Source organism: Quercus robur, chromosome 3 (assembly GCF_932294415.1).
Source record: "Quercus robur chromosome 3, dhQueRobu3.1, whole genome shotgun sequence".
NCBI lineage: Eukaryota > Viridiplantae > Streptophyta > Magnoliopsida > Fagales > Fagaceae > Quercus > Quercus robur.
The window spans coordinates 45,579,865-45,602,548 of NC_065536.1; the positions used below are offsets into that span (position 1 = coordinate 45,579,865).

At 35.4% G+C, this 22,684-nt stretch overlaps 2 protein-coding genes across 9 annotated transcripts; one reads left to right on the forward strand and one right to left on the reverse strand.

Annotated features, from left to right (window-relative positions):
* The first annotated feature begins 1,037 nt into the window (after positions 1-1,037).
* LOC126718065 (OVARIAN TUMOR DOMAIN-containing deubiquitinating enzyme 1) lies at positions 1,038-9,815 on the forward strand. Of its 3 annotated transcripts, none has more exons than XM_050420110.1 (10): positions 1,038-1,250; positions 1,965-2,200; positions 3,114-3,179; positions 3,260-3,343; positions 3,472-3,594; positions 6,238-6,290; positions 6,405-6,454; positions 6,532-6,632; positions 8,802-9,086; positions 9,513-9,815. In XM_050420110.1, exons 2-9 carry the CDS (start codon positions 2,033-2,035, stop codon positions 9,063-9,065), a joined length of 909 nt encoding a protein of 302 aa, XP_050276067.1. In that variant the 5' UTR covers positions 1,038-1,250; positions 1,965-2,032; the 3' UTR covers positions 9,066-9,086; positions 9,513-9,815. The 3 variants fall into 3 exon arrangements, with proteins under 3 accessions (XP_050276067.1, XP_050276068.1, XP_050276069.1); XM_050420111.1 differs by having other exon boundaries at positions 1,069-1,250; positions 2,024-2,200; XM_050420112.1 differs by lacking the exon at positions 1,038-1,250 and adding an exon at positions 1,255-1,389 and having other exon boundaries at positions 2,024-2,200.
* Positions 9,816-12,367: 2,552 nt separating this feature from the next.
* On the reverse strand, positions 12,368-21,907 carry LOC126718066 (protein MEI2-like 4). Of its 6 annotated transcripts, none has more exons than XM_050420115.1 (15): positions 21,314-21,907; positions 20,733-20,819; positions 20,533-20,578; positions 17,884-18,168; positions 17,273-17,706; positions 17,015-17,173; positions 16,682-16,798; positions 16,446-16,594; positions 16,000-16,097; positions 15,487-15,918; positions 14,165-14,813; positions 13,656-13,740; positions 13,456-13,524; positions 13,200-13,379; positions 12,368-13,082 (listed from the first exon to the last, which is right to left on the reverse strand). In XM_050420115.1, exons 2-15 carry the CDS (start codon positions 20,802-20,804, stop codon positions 12,927-12,929), a joined length of 2,931 nt encoding a protein of 976 aa, XP_050276072.1. In that variant the 5' UTR covers positions 20,805-20,819; positions 21,314-21,907; the 3' UTR covers positions 12,368-12,926. The 6 variants fall into 6 exon arrangements, with proteins under 6 accessions (XP_050276072.1, XP_050276071.1, XP_050276070.1 ...); XM_050420114.1 differs by having other exon boundaries at positions 20,733-20,822; XM_050420113.1 differs by having other exon boundaries at positions 20,733-20,935; positions 21,314-21,906.
* Between the last annotated feature and the right edge of the window lie 777 nt (positions 21,908-22,684).

A 22,684-nucleotide genomic window follows, 5' to 3' on the forward strand; every position in this document is an offset into this window, starting at 1 on the left:
ATAAAATCGGATTGAAATGTGTACAATTTGGACAATGAAAGGTTTACTTGGAATGTGTAAATCTTGAAATGTGGAAAGTTTGAAATATATAAAGATATATATCCATGGGAAATGGATATCCATAATTGTGTTCATTATTACAGTCTTATCTCTTATCCCTCAAGAGACATCTAAAGGCTATATATATGTGGGATTGTTTTACTGTATCAAAAAAAGGGAGATCAACTTAAGATTGTGGATGACCACTTGAATACAAGAGTTTATCAATATACATTCCATGTTGCTTCTTCTTATCAATATATATATATATATATATATATAGATGAACCTACTAGATTCTAAGATTAATTAATGGGAATGAGTGAGGAAATGAATAAGAAAGGATGCGAAATTGACTAATTTAAGGTAATCACCTCCAATAAGAGGATAAAGGGAGAAAAAAAAAAGCATCTATTCTTCAATGAATGAAATGCCACATGTTACGAGTATTTATACAAATCATTAGAATAGGTAACATAAACCAACTAAAAACAAACTAATTCGGCTCAACTTCATGATTTTTGGGCAAGTCTAAACTAACCAGGCTTCACTTCTTAAGACTAACCTAGAGTTTTTCTTGCAATATTGTAACTACTTCACTAATTGTTAGCTCTTTCACTTGGGTTTCGTTACCTGAAATTAGAAAAACGCCTTATTATTCAATTTACTTAATATTTTTAAAATAAACATTTAAGATCTAAATTTTTCGTTCTTCAAGTTTTTTTTTTTTAAATTAACTATAGAAAAAAAGTTTTTTTTAATAAATTATTTAAAAAAAGTGAAGTGTATGTAATTTAGTTTGACTTTTAAAATAATAAAAAATTTACATCACGTGATCAGATAATTAGGTGTAAAAAAATAAATAAATAAAAATGGGAGGACGCAGGCACACCTTTCAATTGAAATTTTAGAAAAAAAAAAAAAAAAAAAATTTGTTTTTTAATTATTTTTCTTGTGTGTGCAGTAAGTAATTAAAATCCAACGAAAGATCGCGGAGGAGTTGAGTTGTTAGTTTCAGTTCGTGTTCTTGGAGACCAGCCTCAGCCAGTGGGGCCCACCTTTGTTTCGTTTCGAATTAGATCCTAATCCTAATTCCTACTTATTATTATTATTATTATTACCCAAACTCTCTCTCTCTCTCTCACTCTCTCTCTCTCTCTGTCTCAGAGATCACCTTTGCTTTAATCAGTTCCGCTTCGATTTTCAATTAGGTATGCTTTTTTTACTTAACACACTCATTCATTCCATTTCCACCCCCTAATTTTTATTTCCCCAAAAAGAAAAAGCCTTTAAAGCTTCTCTCTTTGCTTTGATTCTTTAATCATCTTCATACATAATACGCACATCCAGGTTTGGGGATTTTACCATCAAATGATTTTACAAACTAATTCTTAGATTTGATGCAAAATGAAACTTGTTTTTATATGTATCTGACGATAACTGTACACGGTGTATGTTCATTCTTAATTTCTAATTAATTACATGTTGTAATTCTTTCAGTCTTTACATATATTTCATGTCAAACCAAAACTATACTATTGAGTGTATAGCATTTCTTTTCCATACGCTTCAAGAAAATGTTTAAAAGGTTTGGTTGAAGATCCATGTGTATAACTCTATACATTTGTACATATGACTGCAAAAGGAATTAACTTTATTTATTTACCAAAATCTGTCACCTTGTAAAATGTTTTCTTTTTGTGAAGTCTTTATGTATTTGTATGTATATGTTGATTCGCGTGAAAAGCGTTGTTGTACAAAGTGAATCAGATTATATGATGATATCTATGTTGGCCGGGCATTTTGGTTTGCGGAATTAGTCTTTAGCCTCTGTAACATTGTTATATGTTGAAAAAAAAATACTAAAGAAAATGTACATGTTTTATTGAACGGCTGTTTGAACTAGTTTTGCAAATCCGTGACAGGAAGTTCTTATTCCCCAATTTAGAGGACTTTGAACGACGAAAATTTTTCTCATTTGCAGCAAGAGACAATGCAGAATAAGGATGGGCCCCGAGCAGATGGGGAATCAGAAGCTGCAACATCCAATCCAACACCTGACTTTGATGATTGGGCAAAGTTTGGGGATGATGATATTATGCAGCAGCAAACTGCAATCCGAGCTGAGGAAGCCGAGAAAACCCCATTTGTAGGCGACAAGGCAAGAGCAACTGCTGCAACTCTTTGAAATTCTAGCTCACCAAATATGCTTCTTTTTTTTTTTTTTTTTTTTTTAAATAATTATTCTTATGATTAGATTTAGATTTAGATTAGTCTGCTATAATGCCTATAATTGTATAGTTACTCTTCTTTTTTTTCTCTTCTTTTTTAATTAAATGTTATTCTTACCTATCAAAATAAAATAAATAAATAAAAATCTCATCAATATGTTTGTTTTATGTATGTTGGGTGTGTGGGGATTTTCCCGTGTACGCTGATTGTCCGCTTTGGGGAGCCAAGCCCACACGGTTTTGCTCTCAGTACCAAGTATGGGGTTTGGGATTTTTGGGGTGTTTTGACCTTGTGACACCCTAGTCCCACATCAGCAAGAGAAGCGCCCCACGCATGCTTTTTAAGCCCTTGGAGCAAGGCATGGTGTACCACTACAAACAGAGTTTTTATGTGTGGGGATTTTCCCGCGCACGCTGATTGTCCGCTTTGGGGAGCCAAGCCCGCACGGTTTTGCTCTTATTACCAAGTATGGGGTTTGGGATTTTTGGGGTGCTTTGACTCTATGACACCCTAGTCCCACATCGGCAAGAGAAGCGCCCCACGCATGCCTTATAAGCCCTTGGAGCAAGGCATGGTGTACTGTGCGGACTTGGCTCCCCAAAGCGGAATGTGTGGGGATTTCCCCGTGCACGCTGATTGTCCGCTTTGGGTATTCAAATATTGTTTCTGCATCGCAATTAGTTTACATTCTTCTCCCTACTTTTTATTTTCAATGCAAATTTTCTGTTGCTTTTATAAGATTCTGACTGGCACCATTGCCATTATTGGATGGTAATTTCTTTTCTTGTTCTGATTTCTGAATGTGTGTGATATTAAGAAATTTTTTGGTGATGGAATGACAGGAACCACTGTCTTCTCTGGCAGCTGAATATCAATCAGGGAGCCCCATCTTGTTGGAGAAAATAAAGGTTCTGTGTGTTCTGTGTATCTTCTTGCTATTATGATTATTATTTTCCTTGTAAATTGATTTCTATTTCTCTTTATGCAGGTGCTTGGTGAAAAGTACGCCGCCATTCGGCGAACAAGAGGAGATGGAAACTGCTTCTTTCGGAGCTTTATGTTTTCATACCTTGTATGTCCTAATGTGCATTATACAAACTCTCTTCATTCCTGTATTTTGAGTGTATACCCCTAAGCTTCTTCTTGGAGCTAGTGTTCCAGGAATTTTGGCTGCTAAATAATTTATATGCTGCATAATAGGAGCATATTTTGGAATCACAAGACCGAGCAGAAGTTGATCGTGCCAAATCCAATGTTGAGCAATGTAGAAAAACACTTCAGAGCTTGGGTTATGCAGACTTCACTTTTGAGGATTTTTTTGCGGTAAACCTAATATCTAATATATATATATATATATATATACACACACATATATATATATTTATATATTGGATTCTTATGAGTTAGTTATACTTATTTCCTTTCTTTGCATAGATCTTTATGTGTGTGATGGGCATTTCCTTAGAGTGAATATTGTTCAGTATTTTTCAAATGAAATAATAACTTCCTTTTTGTCTCTTCCTCTATAGACTTCCTGTGTACTAGTGTTGCACTGCTTTTGCACTCTCTCTAGTGAAATTATTACTTATAAAGAAAATGATATAAACAACCTATAATTGAAAGTCACTGGTGATACCAATGACCATTAGGTCAAATGGCATTTCTTAGTATTTCCAACGGAGAAATCCAAGATTCAAGTCCACTCTTCCCAACTTACAGTGTATCAAAAAAAAAAAAAAAAAAAAAAGAAGAAAAAGAAAGGAAGTGGTGATATGCCAGAGTTGAAGTGTCTGCAGCTTTCAGCTTTTCTAGTCATTTTCTTCTTTCTATGCTCGTACCTTGACCCTAGCTTGGCTGATGACATGAATAATTTGGCTTTGTCAAGTTGACTGAAGTTCTCCTTCTGGATGTTTTGCAAAGCATTCAGCCTTTTGCTAAAGTAGGTTTCACTACAGTTAGGACTTGCAATAGTAACCGTGACTCTTTGAGTTTAGACTGGGCTCTGGTTTAATATACTACTTATAGTTTATGAAGTTATTATTTCTTTTGAACAAATCGTGTTGTCATGTAATATCTGTTGCATTTGAAATATGATTTTTTTTTTTTTTGGGGATAATTACAACAATAGGGGAGGAAGGAAACAAACCATAGTTCTCCTAATAAAAGAGAACAAGCTATGCCACTGAGCTAAATGGCTCTTGGCAACTATGAATTATACTTTTTCCAGATATTACAGTATTTTCCAGCCTGATTCTGTTAATGCTTGGAACTGTAATGGCTAGTCTAGGGCCATAGAATATATATATATATATATATATATATATTTTTATATATATACGAGGATTAAGATTCACACTACCCAAAAGCTTAAAATTACCATCTAACTCTCCCATGTATGCCCAGACTTCCCCTCAGTGAGTGGCCTAAATATCTGGAATTTCGAACATAAATGAGAAGTGCCTTGATACCATAGTAAATTATAACTTTTTCCATAACCTTATTATACTAACATAGTAGATTATATAGTGTTTTTTTTTTTTTTTTGATAATTAGGATATTATATAGATTATATTATTGAGAATAAAAACAATTTTTTGATTTGTTCACAATAGGGCCTATTGAATTAAGTATCATGTATTTTAGGTAAATATTCTTTTTTACTCTCATAATTACTTAATCTAATTCTTTCTTTGAGTAACTAAAGTTTCTACTGTATGTATAAATTTTTTTTTTCTCATGTTGTACCTTTTTTGTTCATTGGCATGCATGACTATACAGTTCATTATAGGATATTTTGTTTATAGTAAACAAAGACATCTTTCTTTCTATCATTTACAAAAAAAGTGACAAACTTTGCAAATACGTGTAGGATATTGTTTCTTGTGTATCACTTTGACCTGAATTTAAAAAAAAAATGATTCGCTTGCTAAAAGGACAAAGTTTGGCTACAACTCACTTGAAATCTTTTTATTGGATGTGAATTTTGACAAATCCACCATTGGATTACATTTTCTTCTTATAAATCTCCATGCTTGCAAAATTTCTAGAAGATCAAAATTTCCAATAGTTATGGCATCAATCAAATGTTTAAAGGTCAAGTTGTTTTAGTTTGGAGTTATGCATTAAAAATAAGTTTATGGATCGAATAGTAAAGAACATCCAATTGGCGTGAAATTTGACATGCGTGTTAAGAACATAAAGAACATGCAATCTAGTTAGATTTTCAAAATATGTAGACATGTTAATTTTTTTAGTGGGAGCTGTAGCCAAACTTTGTCCTTACTAATATATAATTAATTATCTTCCCTTATGATTCATAAAGAACTTGTAGGCCCATGGTTTACATTCTGCTTTTCATGTGAGTAATAATTCAATTATTCAGATTGATGACTGTCCTAACTGGTGCACATATGAGTGACTGTATTATTGGATTGCCACTGAACTCAATATTTGAATGCCTTAAAAATATGGACAGGATGCTGAACCTAATATTTCCTAATTATTAAAGTTTTTTTAATGGAATTTTTAATTAAAAAATTGTGGAATTATATTCACTATAAGGAAAATGGCATAGACCTTTTTACTTTGGTATTTTTCGTGAATGAATTGGCTGTGGAAATGCATGAGACATTGGTTTTGGCAAAGGTTGTTTATGTACTCCTAGAACATAGCCTGCTTAAGATTTTGGAATAGATTGGCTACTTGAGACATTTATCATGTGGACCATTTTTTGATCATAAAGTGTAGGGTAAACATTGGCATAAACCTTTTTAATCTTGAGTTTTTCATGTACATATGGATGATAGAATGCCTAGCTTTTTTTAGTTTTAATATTGTATTTTACCCTTTATGATGTTTTAAATCATAAAATTTTGACCAGTGGTCAGTAGTTTATTAATGGAAGCTTTAATACTCTTTTATTTAACACCTATGTTTTTTCTCTATTCCATGTGAAAAAAATTTCAGTTATTCCTTGAGCAGCTGGAAAGTGTCCTTCAAGGAAATGGAACATCCATAAGGTATTGATAAACTTGTACTTATGAACTAAAACTATATTCTGATGCCAAAATGGTATGTTGTCTGCAAATTGCTCACTCAGCGTGTAAAATAAAATGGTTTATTTTTTGCTACAGCCAAGAGGAGCTTTTACTTAGGAGTCGAGATCAGTCAATATCTGATTATGGTGAGTGACTTTAGACGCACAAAAGCCTTCATCCATTTTGCCCCTTACTAAATTTCCTGACCAATTTTGTTGGATAGTTGTAATGTTTTTCAGATTTGTTACCTCTGGAGAAATACGAAAGCGCTCAGAGTTTTTTGAACCTTTTATAATGGGATTAACAAATGCAACCGTAGAGCAGGTTTGTTTGATATGTTAAAAAATTTTTGACATACTTTTCTGCATTACATTTTCTGTCTTTTAATGCCTTGTTTGCTTTTTGTTGCAAGTGGGAAATGTAATTATGTATGAGAAGTATCTGTACAAAATCAAAGTCATTGTTATGGAGATGAGTGATTTATATATATAGTCTTTGTAAAAGAACTTATGAGAAAATGCTTGATAAGATGTCTTTGTTCATGATGCCTACTCATGTGGCTAATAAATTGGAAAAAAGGCTCTTTCTATGAGGTGGCATTCATGATTCCTAAAAGTTCCTCTTGGTGGATTGGAGAATGGTGTGCTCACCCTTAAAAGAGGGGTCTCTGGGCATCAGAGAACTTAACTCTTTTAACCACTCTTAGGGAAGTGACTTTGGAGGTTTGGAGTGACAAGGGACCATCTTTGGGGGAGAGTAATTCATGCTAGATATGGTGAAGACTGGGGAGGGTGGATCACAAAATACACTCGACGTCCCCATGGAGTTAGATTGTGGAAGAGCAGTCATTCTTCAAGTTCTTACAATTTGAGGTACAAGATGGCTCTAGAGTAAAGATCTTGGACAAATAACTAGTGTGGTGACCACTCTCTTAAAGATTTGTCTCTAGTCGAATATGCCTTAGTGGTGGACGAGGCCTCAGTGGCATCTTAAATAGCCAGCACTTCTGAGGGTGCAATTTACCACTAGATTCCTCATGTCATCCAACCTTATCAAGATTGGGAACCGGAATCGCTGCTTTTGAGTTGCTTTATGATAATTTGCCTTCTTCAATGGGTGAAGACCAAGCCTTAATGGATGCCAAAAAAAGGGGGTATGTTTGAGGTTCAATCATTCTGTAATACCCTTTAGGGGTTCTAGGTTCTACAGATATTCCCTTTCCTTGGAAGAGTATATGGATGACCAAGGTCACACAGAAGGTGTCGTACTTTGTGTGGACTGTGGCGTTAGGGATAATATTGACAATTGATAACTTTCGAAAGAGGTATCTGTTGATAGTTGATTGATGTTGCATGTGTAAAAGAAGTGGGTAATCTATTGATCACCTGCTACACCACTGTCCCTTGGCAACTGATGTATGGTCATTTACCTTTGCATTGTTTGGGATGGTCTGGGTGATACCCAAATCTGTGATCATGGGCATTTTCATCACCATAGAGTAGCTATTGTCATGTAAAATAGTAGAATTTGTGATATGACAGAAACAAGGGGGTCTTTGATGGAGTTGAACATCCGACCTTCGTAACTAAAGAGCATATTTTGCAGTCCTACAATTGGATGAGGGCCCAGGGTGGCATTCCTTGGATGTCTTTTTTTGATTTGTCAGTTTCTCTCATTATGATTTGTGTTCATTGAAAATTGGACCATACACATCCTGTGTCTCAGCCTTTTTTCCTTAATAAATATAATTTTCCTTATAAAAAAAAATATGAAAGCCTGGGCTGGAATGGGAGAAAGCAGATGAATGGGGCGTGGAGAACTTAAAAGGCAAAGGACCAAATGCCATTATTTATAAAGCTAGTTTGGGGATCAGTTGTATATAAAGTATGGTACCTATGAAACTTTATGATTTTGGGGGGACAGATCCAAAGTGAGGAGAGTTTAATGAAAAAACATGATCTGGGAGATAAGCGCTTGGGTGATAGCAAAGGGGAAGCTTACACCCAGGAACAGAATTATATGCTGTAAATGGGGAATCCCCTTGTCAGTTCTTGGAATGTCTTGAATTTAAGTTCCTACTCAAACTTCTCAATTAGTTCCTGATAATTACAAGTAGGGGTCAGAGATAACCAGTCTGCTTTGAGTTTAGGCCTGGTCTTTTGTTTCCTGCTGTTGTTTAGCTTGTGTTTTCTTTGGAGGTAGCAGCCTTGGCTGCTGTGTTCTTGAAATGTTTCCATTTTGTTAATATGGTACTTATTTATCAAAAAAAGATATTTAATCAGGTGCGGTTGTTATGCTAATAATTATGTTGTTGGACTTGAAATGCTAATATGCTAGTACTGTTCTTTGTTAAGTAACTAATATGCCCTGGCATTGGTTACATGCCAGTCATTTCAGAAATAGTTTGTTCTCTGGTAAGTATGGTTAAAACTTTTCATGGTTACAAGATTAGATGAAGCTCTCTCTCTCTCATAGTTTTGTCTGTTTCCATAGTTTTGCAAGTCATCAGTGGAGCCAATGGGTGAAGAGAGCGACCATGTGCACATTACTGCCCTGTCGGATGCATTGGGTGTGCCAATCCGTGTTGTGTACCTTGATCGCAGCTCGTGCGATAGTGCTGGTGTCAGTGTAAATCATCATGATTTTATTCCTGCTGTTGGTGGTCTTCCGAATGCTAGTGGTAGCACTGAGACTGTTAGTCCCTTCATTACCTTGTTATATCGCCCTGGTCACTACGATATTCTCTACTCAAAGTGATGGTTGTTGTTCGTGTTTGTGGTAAGCTCTTCTTACATCTCTCTTCTGTACCACTACTCTGATAGACTTTACTGCCCCCAGTAGGATAACCTATAAACTAGACCTTTTGAAAACCCACTCCTCGTGGATGCCAACAATTCTATACAATTTGTTGGCTTGTGGACATGACTTCGATCATTTGATCTATATATGAGTTTCCTCATTTCTGCCATCATGCCACCATGGAAGTGGAACCAGTGAATTATTGAAATGCCTTTCAACAGAGGATGATGGCAGCATCCTCATGCATTGATGTTGCCCATTGTGTATACCTGTATAGTCAAGATAGCAGTGGCAATGGTTTCGGAATAATTGTGTGTTGTTAACAAATTGTTTTTCTTTCTGTGACTGGCACTTTAAATTTCCTAAGGAGATGGTTTTTATCTGAGTTCATGTCCCTATGTACAGGTTGTCTTTAATTCCCTCGTCACTGAGCTCTCAGTCTAACTTCTGTTGAAGGGACATCTTGTACTAAAAGCTGAAGGCCGAGGCTCTATTAGTTCATGCTGTAACTTGTTCTCAACTGTTCAAAAACTTCTGATCTATGACTGGGGACAATGGGACCTAAACATGAGTTTCCCTGAAACTTGGGACAGTTGTAGCTTTCAATTCTGAATTGCATGAATTACACATTTGAGCTACTCGCCTGGTCTTTAATTGTCTGTATCATTGTATGGAATTGCATTCATAAAAAAAATTCTGTTTGAGTTAGATTCCAACTTTGCTGTTCATGTGAACTATATATCCTTAAATCTGATTGGGAATCTAAATCAATTTTCATGTTATGAGAAATGGTTGTTGCTACGTCCACAGATTTTGTTCCCGTGATCGTGGCAGGTAAAGGGCTCCTTTTTTCTTTTTCTTTTTATTATTCAATAAAACTACCATCGGAGGAGGTGGATTTGAACCCAGGATGATATGGAAACGCCCGGAGGTGCCAACTAATTGAGTTAACAAGGTTTTTGGAAACAAATAGATCTATATGAATATGATTGTCAACTGTCTAATTATTAGAGAGGGAACAGGGGTTAGGACTGGGGGCATTTTATAGGGACTGGTGCTGGTTTAAAATTTCCCCTGGGAAACTGCTTTAAAGGGCTCGGAGATGAATAACTCAGCCTTGTGTGGTCAATGGCGATCATGGTTGATGGTCCTGTCGTGCTCTTGAAACGATTTAATGTTCAATTTTAGTGCCACGTGAGATTATACAAGTAATTGGCTCTTGAGTATGTCCTGGACCTGGATTGATGTAGTTGAAATTTACGATATTTGGAAGTTAGGAGATGATGCTGCGCACCACAGGCCCCCTTTTAACCCCTCTAACATAGAGCATGAATCTCGTTAGGTAATTAGAGAGAAAATGTAGGTGAAAGCATTATTAATCCATCAAACTTTATGCTTGTTCGTCTATTTGAAGAGTTTCTTTAAAAATAAAATCCTTTCATTTAACTTTTCAAGAACAACGTAATTGTGAGATTTTCTTTTTTTCTTTTTTATAATAATAATTCAAAAGTTATGAGATTGGGGATTTGAAATCTATATATTTCCTTTGAAAATACAACATCAAAATGTGCCAACCAGTTAAAGTACAAGACTCCTAGCAGAGATTTTTCTTTTTTTTTGATGAATGTTTAGAAACAAATTAAATAACCTAAACAATATAGCTGACATATTTTTCTGGATTTTTTTAAAAAATAACTAAATCCTTCAAACTATTTTATTAGTTGGGCAACTTTTCAAACTATTTGCATTTCTAACAATTCAAGTCTAATAGACTCGATTTTGCCATTTGAAAATATACTTGGAAATCGAGTGTGAGACACTCGATTTTCAAACTCGAGTTTCTCACACTCGATTTTCAAGTGCATTTTTAAATGGCAAAATCGAGTCTATTAGACTCGAATTGCTAGAAATGCAAATAGTTTGAAAAGTTGCCCAACTAATAATATTGTTTCGGATTTATAGTTATTTTTTTAAAAAAAATCCTATTTTTCTACAATTGGCTAAAGCAGAAGTTCTGATTGGTCTAAGACTTCCATATTAATCACAACTTACTGGTGCATCAAGTAATGAGAAAGTGTGCGAGTAGATTCTCTCAATCAAATGATAGATTGACATCTCACTTTTTTTTCTTTTCTTTTTTTTGAGTGGAAAATGGCATCTCACTTAAATGTTCACTATAATAAAGTGAACTATTGATGCTTGAGTGACTAGTTCTAAATATCACAAGAACATTAAATTTAGAAATCTTAGAATGCTCATTTGTTTCGTTAGGAAGATCAAGATTCGTAAATGCTTAACAAAAGTTTCAAAGGTTTAAAAAAGGAAAAGAATATAAAATGTGTTTGGTAACTCAAAAAACTATCTAACTTAGAGTGAATAATGGTATTTATCGAACTTTATAAGACAAGGTTTGTGATTTTTAGGTTCAATGAGAGGGGATCTTGTTTTAGGCTAAAAAAATCAGTAGGATCAACTTTGCAATCATAGCTTCATATAGGCACACAGGAATATATATATATATATCGCCACCCAAAGGCTTGAAAAGATCTAATTTTTGAAACTACCTATGGTCAAGTGAATGAGGTATGGGCATTAAAAGTTTTTTTTTTCCCCAACGTAAAATCATTCCCCTTGCACTAGGCAATGTTGACAGATATCCAATCCTACCCATAAGATTGTACAGAACAACCCATTAGCAATATCTTCCGAGTTGATCTGTTTTTCACCCTCCAATACGCAAAGGTAGTAGTGGCGCATGAATGGCCATTGCCCATATCTCTGCGCCTTTTTTTCTTTTTAGTATATAAAATATAAATTATGGAGATGAGTAGGTAATAAAACTTTAAAAGGAATACTCTTTGGCCTAATTCCTTATCCTAACACCATTTTAACTTTATTTGGACTGCCTTGCGCACACACTGCAGAATATCATGGTACTAAGGTCGACTTCACATCTATGATATCTATTTAGGTGAGGACTTGGCAAATTTGAAATGCTGCCACAGTAAATTACTAGAAAAGTTGCATAATAAAATAGTCCTTCAACCGTCGATCTTTCCCCACTAAGAAAACAGAGTAATCCAGCAAATTGCAGTTGCATCCACTTCTCTTTTTTCTTTCTTTTTTTTGAGAAACAGTTGCATCCACTTCTAACAATATACAAACCAATCATTATAGGATATCATGAATCATAAAACGAATGAACAAGGTATCTCATTTTGAGTCATTTAAGAGTATCTGCAGGTGACAAGGGCCAACAATGATTTAAAAAGGGACCAATATATCTCTAATAAGCAAAAAACGATACATAAATTGGTTCATCCCACTTCAAAAAATTTCACAACAAGTTGTCTTTTGTACCTCAACAATTACAGATGGGCTTCAAGTTCGTCAATCAAGAAACAACAAAATCGGGGGGATGGGGAAAAAAATTAGAAAATAAAAGAAAGGAAAAGGTGTAGCAGAGAAACCTCCTCAATACGCAATGAAGGATCTCCCCTTTTCATTGTTCAGAAACTATACATATACATGTCATTTTATCATAATACTCTCAAGGCCACCCAAAATTTTGAAGCTCCACCAGATGCTCCTTTTTCTAACAATATCAAAAATTGGTAAGAAAAGCAAAAGAAAACTCAAAAGATATTTTGCTTTGGTCAAGCATTCCTCCTCTAAATTCTTTTAAGGCTTATCAAAAGCAAAAGATGCTTTTTTTCCCTCATCAGACACCCCTAGTATATGTAACCAGGATTTTGGTTGGATATGATTTAGATTACTCAGTAATGTAAGGTTAGTGCCCACAAAAAATGCATGGCTTTCTTAGTCTAACTCTTTTGAAGAACCTGAAGATGCATCTCCAGTATAATCCTCCCCATTTCCCGATTTTGGTGGACTTCCTTGATGGCTGTCCTCATGGGTGTTGGTCCGAGCTTTTCCAGGTCTGGTACGAACATTAACCCCCATTGGGAAAGGCACCTGCAAATTAGAAAAGGTCAGCATGAGATCTCTTTCTGTGCAACAAGAATGATAATAAATAAAATAATATATAGAAATTAGCTAAGTACTCTGAAGAGCATGTTGCAATTTTCATACCTGATCACCAGCATTGGGGCCGTCAGTATTGAAGAGAATTGGTCGGCATCGCTTATCCTCATTCATCAAGCTTGAGTTTTGGAAATGTGCAATGAGAGCAGACTTGCCTTGAATACGAGCATATGCCAGTGATGCCACCTTTTCACTATTAAACTTCTCCCATTTCTTCCCATTGAATGCCTGCAGAAATCAGAACTTTCTTTTAGCTTTAGTCTTTGTATTTTACCTTTCAACTTAAGGCTTATATATAACAAACCTGATAGAATGGAACAATCAAGCTAGGATCAGTCATATTGATGAATGCATACCCCACGTTACATTTGTTCTGCAAGAAATGTCCAGGGGATAAATATACACATAATAATTCCAAGTAGAATTACTCAAAAAGTCTTGTTCTTCCCATACAAATCTTTATCCAAAAAATTAGAGGGCATTTGTAAAGAAGCTTGTATTTACCTTAAAATCAATTGGTAGATAGATGAAATCGTAAGTTCCTCGATGGCGTTCGTCTATTGCAGCCAAAAGCATCTTTGATGTATACCTACAATTATAAACAAATCAATTTCAGAACTAAAATGAACCAAAAAGGAATGCGGGGAAACATACAAACAAATGAGACTATTCCTTCTATTTGCAGCAAGATTGGAAAATATGAATAACAGGAAATTTCTAGAACAGTTACAGTAAAAAAATCTGGAGTCCAATTCCTATCACTTGTAATGCTTGAGTGCATAGCACAAGATTTCCTCTACCTAGCTTGATTTAATTTTATGGCCTTAAATACTACATCAATTAGAGGTCATGAAGTGAGCTGTTTGTCAAATGGTAAACGAGACCTTTATGCACCTAACACATACCAGTTAAATACCACATCAAATAATGTTAAACAAGTAATTATTACTGGAAAGAAGAAAGATACAACTATTACAAATATGATCTTAAGATTGACTTGAGAAGCCTCTTACTTGTTAGGGATGTTCTTTATCATAAGTGTTGTTCGGTTGTCTTCCCCACGCATTATGCGGTCAATATCAAGTTCATACTGTTTCTTGTTCTCAGCCTGACTAGAGCCGCCTTCATTTCTACGGCTGCGAGATCGTTCAATTGGAGAATCAAAGGAATTCATCATTGGAATCATTTGACCTCCACCAGAAAAGATCATGCACCTCTGATGATGGGATTGGAGTCCTATATTTTTTGGGGGAATATGCAGGTCCATACAGTTTCCACCCACATGAGGAAAGATGCCATGAGAAACGAATTCCATCCCATGCAGTGAATTATTAGACATTCTCATGTTCTCAAGGGAACCAGGATGAAATCCATTAGCCTCGGGGGATTCTCCTGCATAGGCATGTCGCCTATCCCAGAGAGAAGGATTAACTGCCGGTGCTGATCCCACATGGTGGGTATTTATGGGTAAAACTGAATTCAACATATTAGATGGTCTAGGAGGTGCATGCAGTCTTGGTGCAGGATGGGTTCCACAAATTCCATTGACAAATGATGGTGAGTTTGGCCACATCATGCCAGGAGGCTGACGGTGATAGGAGCTATTCCACGTATATTGATGTCCAGAAAGAGGACAGCTCCCATTACCAGCAGATCCAAAAACTGAGAGAGGAAAACCGGTTAAATAAACATATTGATAACCAAGAAATAAACCAAACTAATTAGGCATCATTTTCCTTCTAACTAAAAAACAGTTCAGCCATAGTTTAAGTCTTAATAACCGATAAATAAATAAATAATATATATATATACACACACACTACCACTTGCTTCAGATTCTAATGAACCTTACACCATATGGACAATCGTGAAGAAATCTTCTAGTGTGTTTGGTGTAAGGTTCATTAGAATCTGAAGCAAGTGGTAGTGTCTCAGATCACCACTCCCAACTCTACAACATTTATTGCAGCCAAGTATAAGAAATGGTTTGACAAGTTACTTCGCATTCCCCAGTGCTGGAACCTCATTGGATATCATATGCGGCGCCTGCTTGAATGTAGAACTAAGGGTACAACTAAGACTTATCCAGTCAATCAACTCTATTCTAGACCACTCAGATATATCTGAACTAAAAAAAGAAAGAAAAGGTAAGCCATTTTGACAAACCCAGTTGTCAAAGTCAAGTCAACCACTGCTATTTCTGGTTTTAGTTATTTCTTTTAATGACTCTTCTTTCTTTTTCAACTTAATAAGAAAAGTTCAGATAGGGTTAGGTTAGCATTGAGCTATTGGGAAACTTTACAAATATATAATGAAAACCATTAAAGAGATGAACCTAGTGATCCATTGCTTTTACCAGGTTCGTTGAGTTCAACTGGGTGCCCATTTGAGCTTACTCTTCGCAACTGCCTGTTATCAAATCTTTCAGGTGGACTGGGATTGATGTTTGGATTCACAGTGCCCGGAGAATTCAACTGAACACCATTAGTTAAGCCATCATGATACTCTGGAAGTGAATGAGGATGGAAAGTTGGAGTTCCTCGAATATCAAATTTCAGTTGTCCTGGTGAACGTCCAGACTCAGCAAGGCCAATCTGATTGCTAAATGATTCAAGTTTCACCAGAGAGGGTAAGCTGTTAGGAACGCTAGAAGAGATCGCATGGTGCAATGCAGTTTCCATGGATGGAGCTTGTATTGCAGAGTGTGCCCCCAAAACAGTTCCATGATCCATGCTACCAGACGTAATTGCCCCATGCAGAATTGAGCCTGTTAACACGTCTTTGTGAGAAAAAAATTTTGTTTTTCTCTGAACTAATAGTTAAAGAACAAAATTGCAAATTACTATACCAGGGAAGCCAATGGCCAGGTCAATAGGAGGGCTATTTTGTTGCAGATAAGGACCACCATCATCATGCTCCAACTCTGGTGGGATTTGTTGCATCAAACTGCAGCCACAAAGAAAAAGGAGGAAAGTTAGTAATGGATCCAAAGCAATGAACCACACAAATGACATTTCAGTACAAATAATAGGTCAGTCTCTTGAATTTTAACATGGTTAAGTAAGAAGCACGGGGCATTAATTATAAACACAAACACCAATGCTTACATCCTGTAACCTTATGCTTACAGTAGGTGGTTACTCAAATCTTGTCCACCAAATGAGAACAAGTATCATATTTTTGCCTTCACCTACTTGACCGTCATTCCAACGAGAGATAAAGTGGAGGGAGAGAGGATAGAAAGAATACGCAAACAGTAAAAGCAGAGTTAATTGTGCTTGGACAATATTTTACCGTCTTGATCCCCCTGGACAGCTTGGCTCAAGCTTAATCTGCTTCCCAGCAATATCACTTCTGTTTAATGCACGAAGAGCAGCCTCTGCAGCTCTAACATCATAAAATTCGATAAATTTGTGATGACTTCTGTGTGGAGTTTCACGAATCTGCAATACATGAACAAGAACCAACCATGCATTATAACTCCATCATTCTTTTGTTAAGTCAACCGTAATAGCTGACAAGAAGCTTACCTCCTTGATCTCTCCGTAGACACCAAAAATCTGACGGAGTTCATCATTTGAAACAGAGGAATCAAGGTTAAACACCACAAGTGTACCCTGATTAATATCTTTTTCTGAAGGGTTGTCCTGACAGAAGATAACCCCAAAAGGCAAGAAGTCAAGTGAAAATGAATATGCACAAATTAATAGAACATGGACTGAACTACCAAATTACCATTACAGAGGTCAGTACGATTGCAATATAACAAGGATCCTGCATCAGATTCTCATACATAATGCTAAGAAGATGATAGATTACTGAAAGTAGCACCATGCATAAAGGATGAAAATGCAGAAGCTCACCTTCGGAATTGAGTAATGTATGTCAAGCTTCCTACGCCTTAGTGGTTTGTTCTGGAGAGCTTTCATTGCATTTCGGGCTGCTCTAATATCATAATAGGAGATCATAACAAAACCACGATGCTTGCAAGCTGTATAGAGAGTACGGATATTTCCATAGTGCTGCACATCAAAATTCAACTTTCTATTAAGAATAATGCCCAAGTGAAAATACACGTGAGGCACAAACTAAAACACCAACAAAAACAGAGGAAAAGACACCTCAAAAAGGGCCCTCAACTCAGAGTCTTCAACGTTGCTATTTATATTTCTGACAAACAATGTCCTGGAAGGGTGTTCACCAGATGGGTGTTCATTAGCTATTGAACCATTTGATGCCCCTGGCTGACCATTAGAAACTACTCCAGGAAATTCCGAATTATTTTGTCCAGCAGATGAACCATCATCTCCCAAATCCATTCCCCCAACACTACTAAAAAAGTCTAAGTCCTCCACATCATCCCCTCCACTAGGTTGAACAATACAGTCAAGTCCATCAGTCACTCCAGAAAGCAAGTCATCATCATCAGGGAGGAGGTTTCCAATGGTTTGGGCCTCAATTTCTTCAAGGGACTCAAAAGGTTCCTCCTCCTCATAGTGGGAGGCAACAGTATCAATAGAATGACCATATAGGGTATTATTTGATGATAATCTCACTGCATTAAGAAAATTCATATCAAACTAAAGTGTATAGACTCAATAAAAGTACAGACTAGAAACCAAATCTAGAATTCATTGATGTTAGTTGTGCGTTTAAAGTTCAGGCATATAAGCTGGTACCAGCAAATAGCCATGTGCAAACCTAGAAGCAGTGAAGGGCAAAGAAGACTTACACTTCCTACTAAATAAATCTGACAGTGAACTTGAGAAGAGACTACTCTCATACTGAGCGCCCATCATATTAATTTTGTTGCCTTCTTCAGAATAAGATGCTGGCTGTGCGTTCAAAGTCAAGGAATGACTGGATGCTCTGCCTGCTCCCACAGCATGCCTATTTAAGTTAAAATTTATCCGCTGATCTTGTATTAGGAAAGACTCGGGATGTTGGGACTTCATTGTCTGACTTTCCACTGGCATAAGCTTCTCCATTGGTGATGAAGCAACTGAATTACCACTCACTGTTCATCACATTAGATCAAGTTTTATTCATTACTAAATGCAAATGTCATCTTCTGAAATAAAAGGGAATAATTGCATGGATGTCTAGGAGAAGGTATTTCATTTGCTACCCTGAAAATAATGTAATTCAAATAGGAAAGCCACACATTAATTTTTAAATTATTATTCTATATTTGAAATTAATAAATGCTGCTCCAATGAAATAAATACATTTTTATCTTCAGAACAGCAATGCATCAAGGCAAAAATGAGTTCAAGCATTCTAAATGAAACAAGTACGCACTATACAGTCAGGAACTCTAGCACAATCCCCATTATCACCTAACAATTAGAATCTGAAGAGTGAACGGCCTCAATAATTGGAATTGCATAAGGCCATAGACAGATTGAGTTCATTGCAGAACTAGCAAGACCCAAGTTCCAATCCAGTTACATTAAAACATAAGCTGAGTAATCAGGATGTGACAGAATGTAAAAATAATAATTACATAAATTCAAATTGTTATTTTAAGTTTGAAATCCTGAATAAACGATCTATGTTTAAAAAAGGATATTAATACTTAGTTTTATCTGTGGAGAAATAATATAACGTCATAATTGTTCAATCTTCAGTCAATTATATATATTGAGCTTGATCAGATTAGAATCCTAAAAGAGAAAGAACCTACCTAACTTCTAGTTTGATCTAAGAATAGACATTCATTAATTGGATTTGGATTTAGTTGTTAACCTAAAGGATCTTTATAAAAATCAAATCTTGAAAGTGTTGAACTGACATAAAATTCAGATAATTCCTTTAATAAATAATTGTACAGAAACACAATTTTCTGCTATGGAAAAAGCTTCATAACTAGAAGAGAGATAGAACCATGAATTCAGTTCTAATTGAGCTTGCACATGAGTTGGTTATGAAGAGAGGATATTGGCATTGTTCTGACCCTTGAAGTCATATAGAACCACATTATTTTTTGCTGACAATTCGTTATTCTCCTCAAATGTAAGAACTAAATTGCAACTAATTCGCTATTTTAAAGTGTCGCTGAACTTCCATAAAAAGAATGAAAGTGAGGTTAAAACTGCGAAGCTAGGTTATCAATTGATGCCGCTAGAGAAAAGAACCAAAACCAACAAATTAGAACACACCTTTACTCTCTATGTTTACGTAGACTTCCTGCAAGATGAAGTAAATAATATCTCCCGACTGGCTCCAACACATTGAGTCATGCATCAACAAAAATGATTATTATTTTTCAAGAAATGAATGCCCTGAGATAATCACCACTTCCACTTCTATTAAAGTTGGAATATGCTACTCTTGGGTAGCACATGCACTTTTATCAAGTCTACTCATAATTTAAATTTTCAATTATCTCTATTATTCTATCTTTCAAAATTTTCAGTGATATTGAATTTGGATTCCACATCTATTCATATTGACATCAGCCTAAGGAAAAAAAATACACGAAAGGTGTACTAAATTGGCTAAGATTTTACAGATAAAGTCCTGCAAGGGAATACATCCCATGCTTTGGGCAAATAAGGTTTTCCAAACAGCCAAATTCTCAAGTTAGTCCAGAAAAGCAGAAAAGGGCCCATTCAAAACTACAAATTCCATGCCAATTTACATTTAGTCCCAACCCTAGATATCAAAGCATGCTGATAATTCTTATACTTGAACAAGAAAAGCAACACTAGCTGCAAATTTTAGGGAAACACTTCAAAAGGAAAACTAGTCAAGCTTCCTTCACTTCCCCAATTCATGCATTAAATTGTGAAGTATATGCCTCCAAAAGTTGAAAAGTCATATTTGTGAACTTTCAAAATCTTGCTTCTGGAATTATTGAAAAATTACTATTAGGCTATAAATTTCACATACAAATCTATTAATTAATATCTACAGTATGGCACCTTTGTTAATATAGTAACCATTAAACAGGTCATTAACATGTTTTCTCTAGATTTGAGATAATTCCAATTTCCCAGTTTTACATGTTGCTTATGACTCGTCTCGATCTCATGCTCCTGTTACAACATCAACGCCACAAGAGACTGTACAGCCAAGACTATAAGACAGAAAACAGTCAAGGTCCCTTGATTTGTTAAATATAAAGGACGAGACACAATTTTGAGTAACTATGTAACATCTATCAGTATATATCCTAATTGCAATTCGAAGTCTCTAAAGTTCAAAAACATTCTGACAGTTACATTAATAATAATAGTACCTGCTAAATCCAACAACAATCCAAATGGAAAAGCTGCACCGTCAATGACAAGACTACACACAAAAAACTGCTTAAAATGCATATGCATTCTGTTTATGGACAAAAAACGGTAACACTTTCTAAATTAATGGTACTCACCAAAGCCATCAGACACGTTATTTGACTTCCAAAAACCGACTTGTCTCTGCCAAACATAATAACAAAAAGAAATAAGGACAATTGGAACACCGAACTCAACGCATTATAACGATGCTATTTAATAATGTATTAAGCCAAGAACTCTAATAACAGAAGATACACTGAATTGTAACATAAACAAGCAATTGAAAGCTCAATACCTCGTTGGGAAGACTTTCGGAGAAGTAGGACGATGAGGATAAACCTGGTAAGTCCATTATCTCAAATGGCATGTCGAAACCCTAAGGCTGCTAAAAAGTAAAATCAAAAAATTGCCTTCAAACTTCCATTTCCTGTGCCGAGAACCAAATGCATACCTCTATATATAACTCAAAAGTTTCCCTCCAACAAGAAAATAGAAATTCTGCACGGTAATTGTACTGGTTCAGCAAATTAAGATACAGTAAAACAATCCAATAGTTATAGCAGCAGCACACGTATAGAAGAAGAATTATACAAAGTAAAAATTATTAAAAACCAAAATCTACTACTTGGATCAGCTTAAGATCTCGGATATAAACGCATCAAAATTATGACAAAAATAGAAAGAGAAATTAATAAAAAGCATTAAATTATATTTTTTTTAAAGCTTGCACATGTTAATAATTGCAAATCCACGAGCACTTTTCAAGAAGATCAGCAAAGATTACAACTCAGTTAAAAGATAACACGCGCGAAATTACCAAACCAAAAAAATAAAAAAAAAATGAAAATTGAGCAAACCGATGGCACAGTTTCTTACCTCTACAAGTTGAATTTTCCGATCAAACAAAAGGATCAGAAACAAGGACGCATCAAAAATCGACAAATTGAAGAGGTTTTTGGGTTTTGGGGAGCAAAATTGGTGTATATGAAGGAAGAGAGAGAGAGAGAGAGAGAGAAATGGAATAAATTACGGCTTAAGGCAAGGAGATTTGAAATAAGAAAGAAAGGATCATCGTCTACTCTTCTATCTAGTCTTGGAATCTGTGCCGTGCAAGATCTTCCAAACTCTTTGATGCCTTTTTTCCCTGCATTGCACGTTAACCTCTCTCTCTTCCTTCCTTCTGAATTTTTTTTTTCTTTAAATTCTTATATTATACCTTCATGTTTCTCTGAATTTTCTCTCTCCTTCACACTTCAGAGCTCCGCCAGTTTCCGGCGAGGCAGGGCGGTTCTCCGGCGAGATTCCGAGCGCTCGCCAGAGAGGTAAAGAAGAAAAAAAAAATGTGAGAGAGAGAGAGAGAGAGAGAGTTTGGACCTGTTTGGGCTGTGAGTAAACGGAGATTAAAAGAAAATGAACAAAAAAATTGAAAATGTTTGGACTAAGCTCCTACAAACACGAGAGGGGTGTGGTGGTCACCGTCAAGTCTGTGATTTAACGGCGCTATGTGAGTTCGTTTTGTGGTCTCGGTAAAGGCAACGGGAAAGTCTTTTCTTTTTTCTTTTTCTTTTTTCTTTTTCTGATATAAAATCTCTCTGTCTCCAGCCACGCTGGCACTGTCGAGCCGGTTTGGTTGGTTGGTTTAGTTGTGAGTTTTGAAATGACGGAAATGCCCCTTTTTGATATAATGATTGAGTTATTGAAACGGTTTAGGTAACTGGTAAAGGTGCTTTAGGTAATGACGTATTTCTAACTTGGACGTAAAAATAGCTCAGGAGTTTGATACTACTGTTTCGACATTCTTGCTAATTTTACACGGAAATTTTTATAATATTCTCACAATAAATTAAAATTTGTAGGTCATTACGGGTTATTATTAATAACAAAAAAATAATTTCAATATTATGTTTAAATTAAAAACAGTAACAAAAAAAAATAGCACATGAGTTTGGTACTACTGTTTCGAAAGTCGAAACATTCTTGTTAATTGTCGAAAAATATTTTTATAATATTTTCACACCAAAAAGGGCAAGTTGTTACGGGTTGTTATAAATGGCAAAAAAATAATTTCAATGGTAAGTTTAAATTAGAACTAATAACAATTTACCACCTATAATTTGTTATAAAAATGTTGTGAAAATATTGTGGATATAGTATTTCTCTTGTTTTTAGGCTTATGCACTAAGTTTAGAGACAAAATTGGAAGATAATATCATAAAAATACATCTTTATAACTCCTACTAAAACATT

Coding starts and splice junctions, on each gene's coding strand:
- LOC126718066 (XM_050420115.1), bottom strand. CDS start 20,804: ATGCCATTTGAGATAATGGACTTACCAGGTTTATCCTCATCGTCCTAC. Junction 17,707..17,883: donor AGATTTATTTAGTAGGAAGT/GTAAGTCTTCTT, acceptor TTCTTAATGCAG/TGAGATTATCATCAAATAAT. Junction 13,741..14,164: donor ATAAAGAACATCCCTAACAA/GTAAGAGGCTTC, acceptor TTATAATTGTAG/GTATACATCAAAGATGCTTT.
- LOC126718065 (XM_050420110.1), top strand. CDS start 2,033: ATGCAGAATAAGGATGGGCCCCGAGCAGATGGGGAATCAGAAGCTGCA. Junction 3,595..6,237: donor CTTTTGAGGATTTTTTTGCG/GTAAACCTAATA, acceptor AAAAAATTTCAG/TTATTCCTTGAGCAGCTGGA. Junction 6,291..6,404: donor GGAAATGGAACATCCATAAG/GTATTGATAAAC, acceptor TTTTTGCTACAG/CCAAGAGGAGCTTTTACTTA.